This window comes from Lactuca saligna, chromosome 6 (genome assembly GCF_052625555.1).
Source record: "Lactuca saligna cultivar CGN05327 chromosome 6, ASM5262555v1, whole genome shotgun sequence".
Classification (NCBI taxonomy): domain Eukaryota; kingdom Viridiplantae; phylum Streptophyta; class Magnoliopsida; order Asterales; family Asteraceae; genus Lactuca; species Lactuca saligna.
Window position 1 is genome coordinate 65084946 of NC_136422.1, and position 21804 is coordinate 65106749.

Genomic DNA, 21804 nt, shown 5'->3' on the forward strand with positions numbered 1-21804 from the left:
GTTCCAATCCTCATGCTTGCAAATTCTTAAGGAATGAGTTAAGATTTCCATCGTAACAAAATATATGTGGTCTTGCTTTGTTTTCTTGGTAGAGTACATATGTCAAATGCCGATGACTTAATACGAGACACTCGCTATTTTTAATTAATTTTATAACCAGCATATATATTATATAGGTACATTGAAGAGTTTCACAACAACCAAGATATCAGTCACAACGACACCTTGTCGGATTTCATCAAGGCACATGGTTATTCAAAGTTATTTCAAAATGCTTATCTTGTGAGAAACCTTTGAAATTGTATCCTTCTGCTATATTTAATGTTTTAAATAATTACTTAATGAATCGTGGTTGAATGTATAATATAGGTTCCAATATGCTCTTCCTTGTGGTTGTGCCCTGCACACGTAGTTATGAGGTTATCAGCTTTTTCTGCTCTCTCATATTTCCACAATCACAATCTATTTCAGGTACATCTCTTTATGTTTATTCATAGTGACAAAATTTAACTACAATATACATGTGGTTGATCGTTAGTAATATAATAGATATCTTTTTTTTTGGAATTTATTTGTCGTCTATTTTTTTGTTAGATTTTCAATGGCCCTCAATGGTATACCGTTAAGGGTGGGTCACATACCTACATTAAAAAGGTGATTTATTAGTTTCCATATTAAATTTTTCATTGTTGAAAGTATAACCATCATTTTTTTAAGCTATTAACCTATACAACCTCTAATCCTAATCATAAATCTAAATTTATTTTAACCCTAAACCTATTGGTTAAGGGAAAACTTTCCTATGTATACACCTAATGCCATTGGCCACATGCACATAGCCTATGATAAAGTTTAACTATCCTAACTACATGCTACATTCAATGACAGATCAAAGAAGAATTGTCATCTAGTGGCTGCCAAATAAGGACAGGGTGTGCCATTAAATCCATCTCAAAACATGATGATGGTAAATAATTTCTTTGACTACTTGAATCTTCCCATGATTTTACAAAATTAAGACATTTTATTATTGATTTTCACCAAAGCCCACGTGAAAGGTCACGGTTTGAACCCTAGACCTATTGTCTTGAATTCCACACCTTAACTAGTAGATTCCTATATATTTATTGAATCAGATCAAAGCAATCCATCCAAACGAAGATTCATACTTGATTGGTTTGGTCTATGATTAGTGTTGTGCTTTCTTAATCATTTATTATATATATAATTTATTTATTTTTATGTAAAACAACTTAATAGTTAAAATTGTATTGTAATTTTAATAAAACTAAAAAAGTATTTACAGTAGGGTGTGACTTTACTGAGGACTCAAAAAATAGTGATGACTACCATAACAATTTTTCATCACTTACTCCGTCAAAAGCACAAACGTCAAACTCAATACTTGGGTGTGGCGTGTTTGCATGAGACGCATGCCCATGCTAATCAATACAGATTTGAGGATTTGATTTCGTGCAACCAACTTCCATGGAATGTTATTTAAGGGGTTTTATTATTTATTTTTCTTTCATTATTTATTTTTATTTTTAAATTTTTTTTAAACATATATATACTCGGTTTTCAGGTTTTTTTTTTTATTTATTTTCTATATTTTTATGTTTAACAAAATTATTTTTAATTCTTTTTTTTTTGTTTTTTTTAATGTCTTTAATACATACTTGAAGATAATAGTTTTTTTGTTTGTTTTTGTTTTTATTTTCTTTACTATTTTTTTATTTTTTAAACTAAATATCGATTCAAGTTTTTAATATTTAACAATTATATAAGTTTTAAATATGAAAAATATTAAGGATTATAATATTTTCCGTTCATACTATTTTTGAATCATATTATTTTTGGACCATAATATGTTAAATTAAATTATTTTGAATAGTCGTATTTTCAATCGTATCATTTTTGAATCACACAATTTTGGATCAATAATATATTCAATAAAATAAAATATTTGTTTAAAAAACAAAATTTTGGATTATTATATATTTTATAAGATATAAATAATGATCATAAAATATTTGAAAAAAAATATATTTAGATTCTAACAAATTAAGGATCATAAACATGTTGAATCATAACATTTTTTGAATCATAAATATTTTCAATCCTCTTATTTTGGATCATATTATATTAAATATTTTTTTAAAAAAAACTTATAATCTTTTAAAATAGAGTTTGGTATTTAAAAAAACTTTATTTTTAATTTTTTTTAAAGTTTATAATATATAAAATATGACAAACAGTTAAAAGGATTTTTAATTTGGAGAACTAAAACCTTCACGTCTTATTTTAAAAAAAGAAATTAAAATCTTTTAAACAAAACGTTTGTATTTTTAACAATATGTATATACTTTTAAAAAAAATCTTTTACAAACTCACTAAAATAGTATTACGAATAACTCTATTGTTTGTTTTTTAAAATTTGGATAAAAATTCCTGTTATATTTTATAAAAACAATATTTCCTAAAATTAAAAAAACAAACACCACAAAAAATTATTTTAAAAAAAGTATTTTTAGAGTGTCACTACTATAATGAGTAGAAGTATCCCTAAACTTTTCATAATTTTTGGAGAATTTTTTTTATCTGTTTTTATATTAAAAATAAAAATTAAAAAATATTTTTTTTCAAAATTTTATGAATATGGTCATTTTTTAGAAAATTAAATTTTAAGAACTTTATTTTCAAAAAAAAAATTCAAACAAAAAAAGTTATGGAAAAAAAATACATGCAAAAAAACCCAATACCTAATAGAATGTTGTCATGTGGCATTGATAGTAGGAGATGGAGAGTGCACACGTATGGATAGCCGGATTTTCAGATATACTGGTTTTTTTTTTATTCTCCATTTTAACCTTGAACATTTTAACCTTTACCGGAAATTACCAATATCTCTTATATAATTAGTAAAATGTCATATAATTTCACGAGATAAATCTTCACCTTTTATTTTTTTCAATCTTACGACAACTAATTGTTCCCGATCCCAATTATATATATATATATATATATATATATATATATATATATATATATATATATATATATATATATATATATATATATATATATATATATATATATATATATATATATATATATATATATATATATATATATATATATGGGTTTTATTCGAAATAATCAATAATAAACTTGCAGTCACTTGATAAATGTGTGTCATAACCATTCTCTATCATTTCAAATTCATTAATATTTATTACAAATAATATCTCTTAAATAAATAATAAATACAAATTTTACTATAGGGTTAATTAAAGTTAAATATATTTAATTAATTTATGAAATCTAAAATTAAATAATTAAAACTATAAATACTTAACTCTTATGTAATGTTGTTCGGTGGTTATGGCCCCCCAAATCATTCGTTTTTATTATAACAACTAGTTGTAAGACCATTTATTGTATTTATTAATTAAAAAAAGGTAATTTATGAAGATCTAAATATTTGAGAATTTTAGATTATAAGAAAATAAGAAAAATAATGAATTATTAAATTGAAATGTTTTTTTATGTTGTAAATTTAAACAAATAATTTAAATAAATAAAAAAAACTAATAAACTTTAATTTGGAAAATTTAAAATTAGAAACTAAGTCCATGAATGAAATTGATTTTTTTTAAACAACAAACTATCATACTCCTAATGTAATCTTAAACACCACCTATGTCTCCTAATGAGACTTGAACCGATGACCTTTCATTTTAGATAGTTTTTCATGACCGCTAGACGAAAGACCATTTGCTATTAATGAAATTAATATTCATTTATTACTATATTTATTGTAATTATTATATTAAAATATGATGTAGAATTTAATAATACAGGAAAACCCATAAAATGACATGTTGAAAAAAATTCAAAATAACTAAAAAATGACATTAATTTGGGAAATTGAATAAAATTGTGATATGTGATAAAAAAAAATCTTTATTTATTATAGCAGATTTTTAAATTCAACGTGTATTTTTGGGCCGCTACCCTTTTACATTCACCACCCATGTATGCTAAATGATGTTAAATGGTCATGTATCCATATACATTCACCGTCCTTGTACATGGATCGAAAAACTTCAAAATTCGTTTTAAAAATTGGATTCCTACGCCACCCATGTACACTAATTGATCTTGGCTTCACATAAAAAATATAAATGACTCGTTTGAAACTGTGTCTACAAACTCATTCTCGCTGTTGTTAAACATTTAAGTTTTAGGGGTGTTTGATTTATCTTTTTTAGAGGTAAAAGTCCTTTTTGAAAAAGATAAAGTGTAAAAGATGTTTGTTAAAAGGATTTTAAAAACTACTTTTGGATTTTTGATATAAGAAAAACTGACTTTTTTGAAAAATCAGGAAAACATGATTTTTTGTAACTTTTTCAAAGACTTTTGTCTCTCAAAAAGATAAGTCAAACACCCATTTAGTCGTGAAAAAAACTGAAAACAATGAAACATGGGAGTTAAATACACGAAATACTGAATCTTTGTTTTTCATTTTTAAAGAATTAATGTATGTTAAAAGGATAACCAAGGTTTAATGTTTTTCAGCACATTGGATTTAAGAAACTGAAAATAAGAAACTGAAAAATTGAATTACTATAAGGGAAAATAAGAAAGGAATCGTGAAGCTACATAAATTAAAACTCCAAGTCCCTGAGTGCAAGGTAAATCATAACAAGACAAAACACAATTAGATAATCTACAGAAAAAAAATATATAAGATATGTATTTGGATTTTCAAATATCCAAAATATCAAAAATTCTTTAAAATCAATATCCGAATACGAAAAATCGGATATCCAAATTTTTGAATAATTTTAGTTTGGATTTTCGGATTGAATTTATATATATTTTTGAACACTATAACCATGACCAACTCAGCAACTCTCCACCTTAGCATGAAATCCCATACTCGTTAACCATGTAGTATGCATGTATGAACAAGAAATAACTTTTTAATAAAAGATTGGTTGCCATGTAGTATCCAACTTTACATGGTTTAAGAACAACTAGGAAAAGGACCCATGATCCGCATGGGTCGGAAATGCTTTTTGTTGGAGGCTTCCTCGCCGGGGCAGCCTCTACAAAATTTAGTGACTGGAATTAGGGCAAAAAATTGTACAAATGGCGGTCGGCTTTAAAAACAAGGCAACTTGAAAAAAATTCCATGGTGTAGAAGGGAACGGAGGAGACACAGAGAAAAACGAAGACGATGGAGAACACATTCTCCAACCACCGATAGAACATAAATGAAATGGTGGTGGAGGTGGGTGATTTGGAACGTAGAGGCGGTGGAATTTTATGCAAAGCTTCTAGAGGAATTTGAATCAGCGATGGACCACCTTTAACATGAAACAGTATTGATCGCCTCACACATGAAACAATTTAAAAAACATGTGGCAAAAATGAGAAGTTAAAAACATTACTGTGAAATTTGACAATCTATTATTAAACTTATGTGGCAAAACCGCAAAACTAAAAAACAAATGAAACAAAGGATCAATTTAAAATTCATGTGGCAAAAATGAGAAGTTGAAAACATTACTGTGAAATTTGACAATCTATTATTAAACTTACGTGGCAAAACTAAAAAACAAATGAAACAAAGGACCAATTTAAAATTCATGTGGCAAAAATGAGAAGTTGAAACATTACTGTTCATACATCATACGGGATATATATATATATATATATATATATATATATATATATATATATATATATATATATATATATATATATATAATATTACATGTATCGATTCAAATTGAATGTTACCCATGCATGTTAATTATAATCAATCAACGGTTCTCACGAATTTGGAAATGATTCCATGTTACCAACTCAGGTCTCAGCTCATCATCCGATTTCACATTTTGTTTCCAAAGTTTAGTTTTCACAAAATGCCCAAAATGGCATGACTTTTTGTCGAATGTAACTTTTTATTTTATTTTTTTGCGTAATAAGTAAGGTTACACTAATGAAGTAAGTAAATTAGCTAATGGGTATAAAACATTATCTATGAGCAGGTTGTTTACTTCTATGTGAGGATGGCTCTGAAGAAAGGTTTTATGGATGCATAATAGACGCAGATACCAATGAAACTCTGCGATTGTTGGGGGAAGAAGCTACAAATGAAGAAAGAAGAATATTTGGGGCTTTTAATTATGTATACAGGTATCATGTTCCTTTACGTGGGAGTGATTCTTTGCCTACTTATTGTATGGATTGACAACCTTTTCTGTGAACGTTAATATCGTCAGAAACTAGCTCATGGCTAGAACGAGTTTGACTCCCAAAAAAAATAAAAACATATTACCTTCTTTTTCTTCATAAAAGTGTGTCTTTGTGATCTGTTTTTTCTCTTGAAAGACAACACGAATACAAAATATTCAAACAAAAGAAAACGTGAGGGCTCCCAAATGAACTGAATCAACCAAACTAATGGATGTCAAAGTAGCGGAGACGATCAAGATTCTTTGGTCATCCCTTCTAAGAACAATAATTTCTTCTGAATAAACATGATAATGATGTTAAATGGATAATAGCTCTTTCTTTTTAATTAGCAGTGACGTTTTTCTACACAACGACAAAAGTCTAATGCCTCGAAACCGAGCAACATGGAGTGCACTGAATTTTCTTGGAACCAAGGATAACAAAGTCTGCTTAACGTATTGGTTAAATGTGCTCCAGGTATACATGATGTTTTGCTTCTTAAATTTAAATATGCTCCAGGTATACATGATGTTTTGCGTCTTAAATTTTAGTATACATGAGGGTTCTCAAACGACTAGAAATTTAAGATGATATTTTGAATTAAATATAGAATTTAAAAGAAATAAATTGTTAGCTTCCTTCTTGTTACGCAGCAAATGAAGACAGAAAGAGGAGAAAGAAACTGCTGTGGCTAATATATATATATATATATATATATATATATATATATATATATATATATATATATACCTACCTACCTACGTGAAGCATGAAACAGACCATGCTACTTACTCTACCTAAAGATCTTTACAACTCCATAGAATCCGGTCAAAGCAAATACCAACTCAAATAAAAACTATTAACTAAAAGTCATAAAATATAAAATCATCAATAATTATTAAACCAAAGTTTCAGCATGCATGTGATAATGTGATAATCAAACCGATTAAACCAATAATCACTCATTTAATGGTTTATTCATACCACTCGCTCACAATAGTGCGGGCTCCCCTTCGATTAGATTTGCTTCTTGCTTCTCCCACTTAGGACACTCATTGTTATAATGACCATATTCACCACATTTGTAACACTTAACATGACTTTTATCCCGAGCATGTTCATTTCCCTCTCGACTCTTCCTGGACCCATGACCTCCTCCCCGGCCACGTCCAAAGTCATCCCGATTTGAACTTCCATAGCCACAATGTTTACAACCATGTGCTTCTTCTTGAATAACCAATAGCAACCCAGCTTAAATGTCTTCCATTTTCCCGGTTCCTTTTATTCGTTCCTCATAAGCCTTCAACTTTCCAACGGGCTCACCGAACAACATAAAATCTAGCTCAAAACATTGTTCAACTGATGCCAAGATTTGGAGAAACGATATTGGTATTGAGCTAAGTAATCTTTTCACCAACTCCACCTCTTCAAGCTAATATCCAAGGCTTCTTGCTTTTGAGGCTAAATCGGTTAGTTTGTTGCAAAGTCATCAACCATTTCACCATCTTTCATCCGCAAGCCTTCGAGTTCCCTCTTTAACGTTGCAAGTTAAGCCAATCCACCCGATCTACTCCCAACTACCGTATCTTCAGCACATCCCACACTTGTTTTGGATCGGTGTAACTCTCCATTTGCAATAGCATGTCTTTAGATATCGTTTGAAGCAAAAATGAAAGAGCTTGTTTCGACTTCTTTGGATCTGATTCTTCTCCTAATGTGTTCGGTTCAACCATCTCCCATATCCCGTGTGCATCTAGGATCTACTTCACCCTAACCCCACACCGAATAATTTGTTGTTGTCAAAAACAAAACATGATATGAAATTGCGCCTCCTTCTTTTGTTGGTATCAATGATAATTTTTTCTTACTTTGTGACAGCCCAAGCCTTTTCTGATACAACTCGTTCCTATCGAGAGTCTTCTTCCACTAATCAAGAAAACCAAGCTCTTGCTTCTTTTTACTTTTACCAGATGTGAGCAAGCGAAATCAAAACCTACTTGTACTGATTTCTTCCCGCTTCTCTTCTCCACTTCTGGTTAGGCTCTCTTTAACCTAGAACACAGATCATCAAGGATGAAGTTGCGCCTTTCTTCTTGCTATAAAAACATACACCCCTTTCAACAGATTTTAGGAGCTCTGATGCCAATTGTTGAATATAAAAGAAATAAATTGGAAGCCTCTTTCTTCTTGTTATGCAGTATTGAAGATAGAAAGAGGAGAAAGAAAATGGTATGGCTAAGCTGAATACTAGGTATGGATATTAGAGAGAAGTAAAGACAAAATCCTCTTATTTTATTCATATCAGTAAAAGCTATATATATATATATATATATATATATATATATATATATATATATATATATATATATATAGCTTCTTAGATACCTATGTGAAACATGAAACAAACTATGATACTTACTCTAAGTAAAGACCTGTACAACTCCATGGAATCCGGTCAAAGAAAATAGAGATTCAAATAAAAACTATTAACTAAAAGACATAAAATATAAAATCATCAATAATTATTAAACCAAAGTTTTAGCCATGCATGTGAGTATGTGACAATTAAGCCGATTAACCCAACACCAAATGAGAAATGAAAGATGTGAATGACTAGTTCTACTTTTGGTTTGTTTAAACTATAGATGAAAACGCATTTCTATTACTTTGAGAGTATCACCATGGTGGATAGATTATGTTACTTAGCAAACAAGAATTACTAACCACTTAAGCTTGTGGAGATCACTTGGTAAGACATGTAAAAGATGTGGTAAGTATCTCATTTACCTATGTTCAAATCTTAGCACTATCCAACCCTTGTGGTCATAGAGGTTCCAGTTATAGTGGTAAACTCCACAACATGAAAATTACTTTAAATAATATATGCTCCAAAAGAATTGTTGGGAAATCTACATTACACCCAGCCTTACAAACAACCACATAGTCAACGGAGAATAGATATTAAGTCGCTAAACATAGCTTCTTTCTAAAAAAGTTCAAAACCTTATTTTTTTTACTAGAACATTGACATACATTTGGCATAACCTTATTCTCCACTAGTCATTTCTATATGTGCAAAACTTTTGGTATGTATATTTTTTTGGGGATTCGGGTTAGGTAGGGTATATGATAATCAATAACTTGAAATTTTGTTTGACACTTGTTATAAGTTATATTTTGACCCTATTTATTCTTGTAATATATCATAACTAACTTCATGATAAGATGAAAGCATATACTTTAGGCACAAACTTAAATGCAAGGTCAATATAAATCTTGTATATCATAACACCCAAAAAATTAATACAAGGTACATTTAAAATTTTCACTTTTATTTTAAAAAACAACGTATGTGTACACCTATACTAATAAGTTAAAGGCAAGATGTTATCAAAACAATCATATACAATAAAAGTAATACGAAGATCTGAGTCGGGTGTTACCATCCATCTATAGTTACACTATCTGTATCTACTAGCTTTATACCTTAGTCTGTCACACCCCAAAACCGATAATGGCGGAATACGTTTCGGGGTGGAGGACGTAGTGTACAGTATCATCACAATTGCATAATAGTAAAAGCAAGAAACATACAACCATTTCATTTACATAGTGAGTGTATTTACAAGTGTGTTTTGTAATGTTCAACAAACACCAAAAGTAAACCAAAAATAAGAGTTGGGTCTTGCATGCTCCATCTTCTCCAAAAATGTTGCATTCGTACCTGTCTATCTTTGACCTGAGGATACAAGTTATTTTGAAAAGAATATCAGCATAAAGCTGGTGAGTTCATAAGAGTTTAGTGTGAGTTCTTATATAAAAAGCATTAGAACAGATAGTATGAAAAGTTGAAATTTACAGTCATAAGTAGTAGTAAAACCTAGAAAATCCTATATTTTCCAGAAATGTATAGTAAGTGAACCTTTAAGAAATATGTCATTTTCATCTTTGAAAACCATTTATCGTGGAAGTATAATAGTGACTCACTAATAAGTAATGCAATATGGTAAGTGATACTTGAAGTAAATAATAGTGGTGCAACTTCCTTTAGTATTAGATACTTGTTTACTTCGGGATATTAAATTTACCTTTTGTTTAGTATTTTAGTGTGGTTATAGTATATTTCTTGTATGTTACCAATAGTGTGAGTAATAGCGGACCCCATGACCTTCCCGGTCATGCACAATGTAGTGGAGTAGAGGCATCCCTGGACCTGTGCGGCTCGGACTGAAGTTAACAGTCGGGATGTAATAGCGTCTTCCCCGTAGAGATCTACACATATAGCGTCGTCTTCCTATCGGAAAACTCTGGGCGTAGTGCATAGCGAATAGAGTATCTCGTAGTGGGTTAATGTGTTATCTCATGATTAGTACTTTCTCTTGTATTATAGTGTAGTAGTCTTTTGTATAACTCGTATTGTATTCTCTTATTAGTGTATAGTTTCATAATAGAGAGTATTATTGTGGTGTAGAGTAGTAGTTAAAGCGAATAATAGAGGCCTTAACTATACCTATTATAGTTAACTTAGTGTGTATGATTCTTGTCAGGTTAGTGATTTAGGCATCTAATGAAATAAGAAATACTCGTAATCCATACTAATATACAAGATATATAACTAGGAAATCAACGACAGTCGGATGGATAACCACTACCCTAAGCCCACAATCAAACAAGAACAGGAAATAAGGCGAGCTATCGGTCCTAAGTCCTTCAAGTCTTACTTATATAAATATATCAGTATGGTTACATTTTATAAGAAGATTTGTTAAATAAAAGTATTGTCCAAAAGAAACATTTAAAAACTTGTTTGTTTATCCAAAATAGTTTTTAAAACAAATAATTTATTTATAAGGCATAGTGATAAATCACATGTGATTTGAACTACGGGTAATGAATCACATGTGATTAATTTCCGTAACATGAATAATTGTCCTGTATAACTTTCCATAAACATGTACAATCAACTTGTATCCCCACCTAAAACATATAAAACATTTGACAGGTTCATTAAAGGGGTATGAACTCACCTGAATTCGCGTAAATCGGGTGAATCGGGTAAATCGGGTAAAAGTGTCGGTTGAGCGTTTTGTACCAAATAATGACTTGTGCACCTTTTAGGACCCTAATGTCATATGAAATATGTATTTTACAAGAAATTAATCATTTTATGCTTTCCATTTAAGTATTTAGGCATTCTAGCATCAATTCGGGGTTTTAGGGCCTATAAGGGGTTCCCGGGAGTGGTACAAGGCCAAGAGGGGTTTATGGGGAAGTCCATGAGTTCACTCCCTTGGAGTTTACGGCCCAAAGGCTACTCCTTGGGAGTTTACGGCCGTAAGCCCCCTAGGCTTGGCCGTAAACTCATGTGGTCCTCCAAAATTGCAAGTTAAGGCCTTATTTCACTTCTCAAGTTTTCTAGCAAGTGTCTTGAACTAATTTTGAGGGTTTAAATCCTCATTTTGGGGCATTTTGGGGAGTTTACGGTCCAGGCTTGTGCTTGGGCCATAAACTCCATTTTGTTCTTTAAAATGGCATGTTAAATGGTCCAAAACACTCTCCTAAACCTTAGATAAATTTATGAAGGCCTTAGGTGGGGTTTTAGGGACTTTTTGGCAACATTTTTGGGTGTTTACGGCCCAAGACTATTCTTGGCCGTAAACTCCTCTTTTGTCCCTAAATTGTGTTGTTTAATGGCCTTAAACATTTCCAAGGTTCATAGCTAATTTACTCCATGCCCTAGATGAGTTTTTGGGACATTTATCAAGGGTTTTTGGGTGTTTACGGCCTAAGCATAAGCTTGGGCCGTAAACTCCTTTTTAGGCTTCAATTTCTTATGATTTCATGTCTAAACTCTCCTAGGTATATCCCTTAATTAGAACACAAGCTTAAAGGAAGGTAAAATGGGGCTTTTGGCAAGGTTTTAGGTGTTTACGGCCTAAGGGGCTTCCTAGGCCGTAAACTCCCTTTGATCCACTAAATTCTTTGATTTTTGGCCTCTAAATGTTATAGACTATGATTAGAACAAGGTAGGGAAGAAACCCTTACGTTTGGAAGCCGGAATTCGCGGTTTTTGGAGTCGAGTTCGGGTCTAGAGAGAGAAAGTAGTGAGAGAGAGTGAATGAGTGGTAAAAGGCTTAAAAGTAGTGTTCATTTGCTTAAATATGTCTCGGGTATTGCACCCGGTACACGGCTACCCGATGCTAAAGCTTAACGGGGTCAAAACTTTTTACCCGGGTGAAGTGGTTGAAAAGTAATATAACTCTATTTAGTTAAACGGGGTTATCACTTACAAGTTGTAATTACTTATGATAATATCGTGACATATAAATAACTAGATATTTGTTTATTGACGACTCCAAACATTACAGAAAAATAACATATAGTGACGCATTCCGTTAGTGAAGATGGGATTTGTAACGGCAATATATTTGGGGTTGTCACAGTCTACATGATCCTAAAAGGCACATAACATAAAATATGTATGTTAAAAGATCTTAGTGATTAACGTGTTCATTATATACACATATTATCCATAATAATTAAGTGTGCAGATTAAAGTTTAAACATACAAAGGTTTTACATATAGCCTTTCAACCAATTCACCAATTATCAACAATAAATCTTGCCACAAAAGCTCGCCATAATTGCTTACCAATATCCACCCGTGGTATTAAGACCACAAAGGCTACCACTATGGAATAATAATAAAGAATCATGGCATTACGACCATCAAGGCTCCAAATATCGTTTAATAGTGTGTGTATGTGTGTGTGTGTGTGTATATATATATATATATATACACACACATGGTACTATGACTACCAATGCTACATATATCATTTAACAACACTCAACAATGGGTTTATTGCTACTCTACTTAGTATTTTAGTTAACAAGATTTAACAATGGTTTTATAGCTATTCAAGCTACTATTATCTAACAACAATGGATATTGCCACAAGATTATCGTTATGTGACTCACCATACTCAACGGATATTACAATAAGGTTCTGGTTATGTGGTTTATCTTACTCTTTAACAATAAACAACTATATTTTATTAGCTATACTTGCTCTCTACACCACATAGCAATAAACAACTAAATCAACCAACTACACTACATAACAATAAATAACCATACTAATTTACTTCACAACACAACAATGATAAGCTATTAATTTCAACTATATATACATACTACATCATTTAGTAACTCATATAGCAATAATCAATTATGAAACTTAACTATAACAACTTATTCACTCATATAGCAATAACATGCTATAAATCTAAGCTATAAGAGCTTATTGACTCATATATCAATAACATGATATAAATCCCAGCTGCACCATATTATTAACTCATATAGCTATAACCTACTATAAATCTTTCGTCCATCATTTTATTAATTCATATAACAATAACCTACCATAAATCTCAGCTACATAAGTCTGTTAATACAGACAACATTATTTAACAATACTTCACATATTATGCTTTTATAACATGACAATCATCACATATCTAGATATCAATTATATAGAAAAAACGTATGGTTACTCGCCTTGAAATATTTTCAATGTATAAATTGTTGGTCCTTGAAGTTCCACATCTGCACTTATTTCAGATACTTTCAACATAATACACTCATTTGAGTATTACAACCTAAGGTACAACTCATTATATGTTTGACTGAACGCCTCATCAAGTTCATAATACTCAATTATATAGTTAAACTTGTTAAGCTCCATGAATTAGGTGTCTATATGTCTTAATTTATAAACATGAACTTTATCTCACCTCATTCATCATTTCATTAACTTGAGTTTCATAACTTAAGGTACAATATATACACCATATTTATAGAGCTAAATTTCATAGATAAAACTAATTACACTTCAAGAATAAGTCGTCGATATGAATTTATTCATTAAGATATAAGTCCAATTTTACTTATATCAAATTTTACCAAAACTAGGATTTCGTTTCATCTTCTCCAAATTCAAGACTAGCCATGAATTCGTATAACACCCAATAATTTGATTACTAAGCTCATTTTAGCATATAATTAAGCTTTCTTCCATACATAAGCTAGGATTTTACCATTCAACACAAACATCAAACTAGCTTAATAAAGTAGATGAAGTTACCTTTGATTAAGTAATGGTGCTAGATTTTTGATTTCTTGGGATTTACTTGTACCTAGCTTCTTCTCATCACTTAGTTAATAAAAAATTATCCTTAGAGAGCGCAGGAGAGTGTATGGGTAGTAAAATGCGGCTCATATCCGACTTCCTCATGTTTATAATCTGTTTTGTGATGACGGTCACACTAGTTGTGTAATCTAATCTTTACACATCACATTATCATTAACTTGCATCACATTATTTAACTTTTATGCAGTGCGTACTCACCATATTTGTATTTTAGCATTGTACTTTCTTCTCAACTCAGGATAAACATAACTTCCTCATATACATGCTATATATTGTCATGGCTACATTCCAAAACTAAAATACACTCTTTTTAAATCAATTAACTCATACTTTAAACCTTAACGTCAGCTATTGGCTAATAATTTAATTAATAAGAATCCAACAATTTTCCATGAAACTACACAAATTTTGAATGTGGTGTTTTATCACATATCCAAGGGTTATTATCATATACCCAACCCATTTTAAAACATAACTACACCCTAGTTTAATTTTACAAATTCATAAAATGGGGTGTTACATATATGTCATTCTTTAGAGTATGAAAATACCGATGATATATAACATTTGTAATAAATGTTCCATGTAGAGATGGATAAAAGAAAGTGGTGGTCAATAGTATCTGAAGTTCCTTTTTAGCGGAAAAGGTGTACCAATAGTACTAACTACATAATGGGATGCATAACCACACATACCCCTATAGTGGGACTAACATACTGATACACTCATACATGATAAATTCTTATTCTGCAACATATGTACATATATGTTGTTGTAATGTCTCATCTTTATTTTTCAATTTAGGTTTTAAGGGACTTCTCCAAGACCGTTTAGGTGTTTCCCCATGACCCTTCTCCATCAAATCGTAGTAAATGACTATAATCTCTAACTACACAACGGAACCACCCCTTCACCTTGCAAGGGGTCGCGTCCCTAATAACCAATAGTATTCATTGTATATGAGATTTAGGTAACTTATAAGGATGTGAGATCCACGACACTTAACATGTATCATGCTCAACTCCAGTTATGTTCGGTGTTATCCCAATCAACTAAAATCATTATTGCTACTAAAACACCAACATTCCCCCCAATTTTGTTGTAATCATTGAATTTCTAATATAACAAAGTTATACATGAAACATATACATGCATAAGAATCTATCAAATGTTGAAATTAGGGGTGCAAACGAAACAAGCTACTCGCGAGCTACTCGGGATCGACTCGTTAAAAGCTCGACTCGAGACCGGTTTTAAACGAGCCCGAACCGAGCTCGAGCTTGAGCGTATGTCACTAAGCTCGATTAGGCTCGCGAGCCTAAACGAGCATTTATATAATATAATTTATTATTATTTTCATATATTAAAATAAAAACATATTTTGGGAAATTATGGATTTCGGGTATTAGTAAACGAGCTTTTTAACGAGCTTGAGACGAGCTTAAACTTATTTAGGCACATCAAACGACAAACGAGCCGAGCCCGAGCCCGAGCCCGAGCCGAGCTTATATAATTCTTTACGAGCCCGAGCCGAGCTCAGTAAAAGAAAGCTCAAATCAAGCCGAGCCTTATATAACTTATACAAGCCCGAACCGAGCCTGACCAGGCTCGGGCTCGGCTCGACTTGTTTGCTGAAATGTTATATTAGTTTATTACATATTCAACTTACGTGAAAATCAAAGTGTCCCAAGAATTGGACCTTTCATATCGTTGGAGTTAATATACACATACATTAGTCTAGTTATAATATTTGATGTAACATCCTAACTTTATCCTACATGAATTATCAACTAAACTACATGAGTCTAGTCAAAGCACTTTTCAGTTCATGGCAATTTTGTTAAAATTTCATAGTAGAACTACACTTCAAAGTATGATTATATGCATTCAATTTTGTCAAAGCACTTTTCAGTTCATGGCAATTTTGTTAAAATTTCATAGTAGAACTACACTTCAAAGTAAAAAAACTTGCAAAATTGTTAATGAACATGACCCATGTTTAGAAAATAACACCGATTGATCACCTTAGTTGTTAGGTATGTTTCGCTACACTAATCCACTTGTTATTAACCTTAATTACTTCTAAGCACACTTCAATCTTTATAAGATTGATTCATAAATAAATAAATAAATAAATGTAACATAACTATGCAATGACAATGTTAATATAGTTATTAGAACATCATTTAAAACTTATTCCAATAGTCAAAAATGTCTCATAGTCATTTAAAGATTTTTTTTTTTTTTTTTTTTCATTTTTCGATTATTTAATTAAACTTTTTTAATTTAGCAAATTGCTTTAAATCTCATAAATATATAATGACTATGTGCATCTAGTTATCATAACCTTATTCCACCTCTATTATAAAAGTTAAATTTGCTTTGTAAAAATACAATAATCACTTTAGACATTTTTGACCAATTGGTCATTTCTTATATAAGTGCGTTTATACTTCATGGTATATAATCCAAATATCTTGCAATGACTTTTAAAACATGTATAAAACTTCATGGGACTTTTTAAACCACTTTTCGTTTTGACATTTTTTTTTTACTATTTTCTCATTTATGCATCTTATTTTGCCTAAATGTGATTTTCTCGGGTTTTAGGGTGTTATTTTAGTAACTTTATGGTATGAAATTATTTAAAGGTTTATTCTAATGTTAGATGCCAAAACAACATTTATCTTATTCATTTTAACAATTTTGGCAAATTTTAACCATAGAAGTTTTTTAAAGTAGAAAGTATTTTACATCCTATATTTTGAATATCTTTTATTGCCAGATAATCCCGATATTAGATAAATGTCATTACATTTTCATTATGCACTCATGAGCACTGGCATGTGCTAAAACGATAACTTTTTAGTTTTATCGTATTTTTGTCATTTTTAGTGGTAACAAAGTACATCTTTTCTTGACCCAAACTTGGTATTTATTTATTTTTTCGTGAACTTTTTATGATGATTAGTTAAGTTTAGGGTCATTTAAAAAAAAAATATATATTTTTTACTTTTAAAACGACCATTTAATACCCGTTTTACAAAATTCTAAACATTTTTGTTGTGTATAATCATTGTGCATGATTTATTAACAAATTCTAAGTTAATTTATTCAGTTTACTAAAAATCACAAATTTTTAAAAAAATACACAATATTTTTTTTCCATACACAACAATTGGTGTTTTAAAATGTTGTATTGTACAACTATATAATGCATGAATTGTTGTGTATATCAAAAAACTGTTGTGTATGAATCATTTCTTAAGATTACTTTAAACCTTCATACGTATGACCTCAAAATTAATTTATTATTTTCCGTACATCTTTCTTTATGAACCAGCTATATATTAGGCTGGAGAATTATTTGGATAAACTTAGCTAGGTTAATTCTTGGATAAACTCTACATTCTAAGTTTGTATAAAATTTTCCATAACTTTAAGCATTCATAACTCTCTCACTTAAACTTTGATTAGGCATTCATAACGCTCTCACTTAAACTTTGATTAGGCTAATTCTTTTCCATATGTGTTCTTTGTTGTCTTGGCTACATCTTAAGGCCGAGAAGCTACCGTTTTACTGCATTGTTTTATAGCCTTAAAGATGGATGTTGGACATGAAGTTACTAAAATTTTGCTTTTTTTTTACTTGATGAAATTCATTATTTCATTCAATTCTTCTACGAGCATTAAGCAACTCCAAAAGTAGATTTATGATTTCTTATTTTCATCTACATATTCTTAAGAGTAAATTACATGAATGGTCCCTATGGTTTGGGGTAATTTGCGAGCTTGATCCCTAACTTGTTTTTTTAACTCGGAAGGTCCCTACTAATTGTTTTTGTTACACGCTTGGTCTCCAATGTTGGTTTTTATTACGCGCTTGGTCCCTATCTTAACTAAAAATACTATTATTTAAATAGGGAAAAATAGTGGGTTATGTAAGGTAATGTGAGGAGATGGGGTTGGAAGTGTGTTTATTTAAATAAATTAAAAAATCAATGGAAAAAATAATCTTTTTAAGTAAGACAGGGACCAAGCACGTAACAAAAGTAAACAATAGGGACCTTTCGAATTAAAAAAATAAGTTAGGGATCAAATGCGCAAATTACCCTAAACCATAGGGACCATTCGTGTAATTTACTCTATTCTTAATAACCGTTTGATACTATTCTTTTCAGAAAGAACATGATAATTCTATTATTTTTTTCATATATTTTCCAAACATAAAATCAAGCAATTAGATTTACTTAAACACTACCTATTGCATGATTACTTGATAATTTCAAGTCATGGCATGATTTAATTGAAGAATGTACTTCCAATTTCTACATGTAACACTTTCAAAAGCCAAATTCACAATCGTAACATAAATTTCAATGCGCAACAAAGATATTCCAACTAATTACATTTATACTTATTGTTTGACTCCAATAAAAAGTCACAATTGTCCTATTAAAGATGTTTACGGTGTTTTGGTTTTTTTTTTTTTTTTTTTTTGGCAAGAAGTCTTTTTGATCTTTTATGTCACAGATAAAAATATATTTGAAGAAAAAGCATTTTGTTTTCAAAAGACAGAAGATATAAAAAAGTTTTTTTTGACCACTCTTATCCTAAGTAACTTTTGATTTTGAAAGACATTTTATAAGTTTTAATCCTATGTGATATTTTTTTTTCTACCACCAATATCGTCATCATTGCCGCCACCTCTACTGTAACCGCCATCACCACCAAACGTCCACCACCACCGTCGCTACTTCCATGCATACCACCTCTACCTTCGTGACCACCTTCACCCCAACACCCCCACCTCCGCCACCACTAACACCAACAATATCCTTCATTTTTTATGAAAACTCTAAAAAAACAAACAATTTTTTTTTATGACTAAATACATAAAAAAATGCTTTCGATTCATATTTTATTCTACATGCATGGAAAATAACTAAATACATTTTACTTCTTCAAAAACAAATATCATCTAAGTCTATGTCTATATGCCCATTTCCGAATTCAAGCTTCTATCCTTGTTCACGATTACAATCTATCATGAATCTCATACATTCAACAATGTCCCATTATTTCGAAGCCATCCATTAGATTATATAAGGTTTTCAATAAATCACCTTAAATTGTGCAATCGAATGAAATCAGCAGTGATTAGGATTAGGGTTGTCAATTGGAAAATCAGTTAAAAGCATCTCCAACCACCATTGTCAACCGTATGACTTTGCTGCCCGCCACCAATACTGTCGCGAACAGTTGAACAGTGCCGATGTCACTGTTTTCTACCAACGAACCCACATAAGTCATATTTATAATTTTTTCTCTAAAAATTAATCTTTTAATAAATAAATAGATAAAACTCGTCTCCTCTATCTTTTTATTTTCCATTAAATTTCCAAAATTACATAGAAATACCAAAATATTCCATCTTCTTGCTAAATAGTATATGAATCTTAAATAGACATCTTGTATCTTTTAATAATCAACTATTTTGGGTTTCTATTCTACTTCGATCCAACAACCAATATGGATTAGATGTTTCCTTATTGTTCGATTCCATAATTCTTACTTAATAACACAACCACTAAAGGCTCAAATACATACCTTAAAGCTTTCTAGGTACTTATTCAAGTCATTGCCCGATATAATTCGATTTTAAAAATTGCGGATGTTACACTTGAAACTACTTCAAATGATGTGTCCATATCTATTTACAAGCACATACAAGGCCAAGACCAAGATTCTTGAAACTTCTATACTTCACACTGCATAAGTAATTTGTTTCCATCACACACCTTCATTTTCATTTTTTTAAAATGTAACTCCCAAGAAGGTAACTTCAAACTAACATCGCTTGGAGGTCCAAAGCACATAGCGAGCTTCGGATGATGTACAACACTTGATCGAATATACACTTGTATACCAAGTCCCTAGCCAACATATTTGAAATTATAAGTGAATCTAGTGCCTCATTGCTATAAAAATTTTAGTTTACTTTAGTCCCATACCAATCATGGACTTGTGTATACATACTTATGTTCATTGTGAACTCATGAACTATAACAACAACAATACCAAAATCCTAAGTCCCATACAAATGGGTTAAAAGGAGTTATGATGGTTGAGAGCCTTAGCTATTTTAGAAAAGCCCTCTAATAAAAAACAAAACAATAACTAATCAAAAATAAAATATAACTACAAATATAAATATAAACAAAAACTATAGAGACAAATTATATAAGGGACAAAAAACACAAGTACCAAAATTACAACTTATAAAATTAAACAATTTCAAAATTAAACAATTTCAAAATTATAAACAAAAACTGTTAGATTAAAATTTATTAATAGGGAAAAAAATATAAATGTGAAAATTTACTATGAGCACTAGGCAAAATATCTATTTATTTTTAGAGATTTTTATTTTGCATCATATATCTTATATTATATGCTGTGAAGGTTGTAATGTTATTTGGATTTTAAATATATATATATATATATATATATATATATATATATATATATATATATATATATATATATATATATATATATATATTTTACTTCATGTTTTATCTCAAGTTTTTGTTATTACTATCTAGTTTAAATTTCATCTAAATGTAAAAATGTTTTAATGGTTTAAGTTAAACCACTAAAACATTTTAACTATTTTTGGTGATTAATATATATATATATATATATATATATATATATATATATATATATATATATATATATATATATATATATATATATATATATATATATTACTTCATGTTTTATTTCATGTTCTTGTTATTACTATGTAGTTTAAATTTTATGTAAATGTAAAAATGTTTTAGTGGTTTAACTATTAAATTAAACCACTAAAACATTTAACTATATATATATATATATATATATATATATATATATATATATAAAATTTACTTCAAGTTTTAATTCAAGTTTTTGTTATTACTATCTAGTTTAAATCTATGTAAATGTAAAAATGTTTTAGTGGTTTAACTATTAAATTAAAATGCAGAACCTTGATGACAACGAGTTACCTTTTCTAGTCACTATAAATCCTTCTGAAACACCAAAAAATACATTGCATAAATGGTCACTAGGACTATCAATTCCATCAGTTGCAGCGACAAAGGCTATTCTTGAGCTTGATTACATCCAAGGGAAGCGAAAAATTTGGTTTTGTGGAGGATACCAAGGTAGTATTTTTCCTTTTTCAGTCTTCATAGATAAGTGTCCTGATAAGCCCTTCTGATAGATAATCAACAACCTCTTTCATCTAAACAATTGTTCACCATCTCATAATACAATTTCATAATAGACT

The 21804-nt window shown here is 30.1% G+C and overlaps 1 protein-coding gene across 2 annotated transcripts in view; it reads left to right on the top strand.

Annotated features, from left to right (window-relative positions):
- The window catches only part of LOC145003266 (uncharacterized), a 37919-nt gene that overhangs the window by 9017 nt on the left and 7098 nt on the right, over positions 1–21804 (top strand). For both annotated transcript variants that reach the window (XM_078962399.1, XM_078962400.1), the window contains exons 3-9: positions 177–282; positions 370–471; positions 595–654; positions 889–967; positions 6063–6210; positions 6603–6726; positions 21499–21679. In XM_078962399.1, the coding sequence (XP_078818525.1) occupies positions 177–282; positions 370–471; positions 595–654; positions 889–967; positions 6063–6210; positions 6603–6726; positions 21499–21679 (800 nt within the window). The remainder of the gene's footprint in view (positions 1–176; positions 283–369; positions 472–594; positions 655–888; positions 968–6062; positions 6211–6602; positions 6727–21498; positions 21680–21804) is intronic.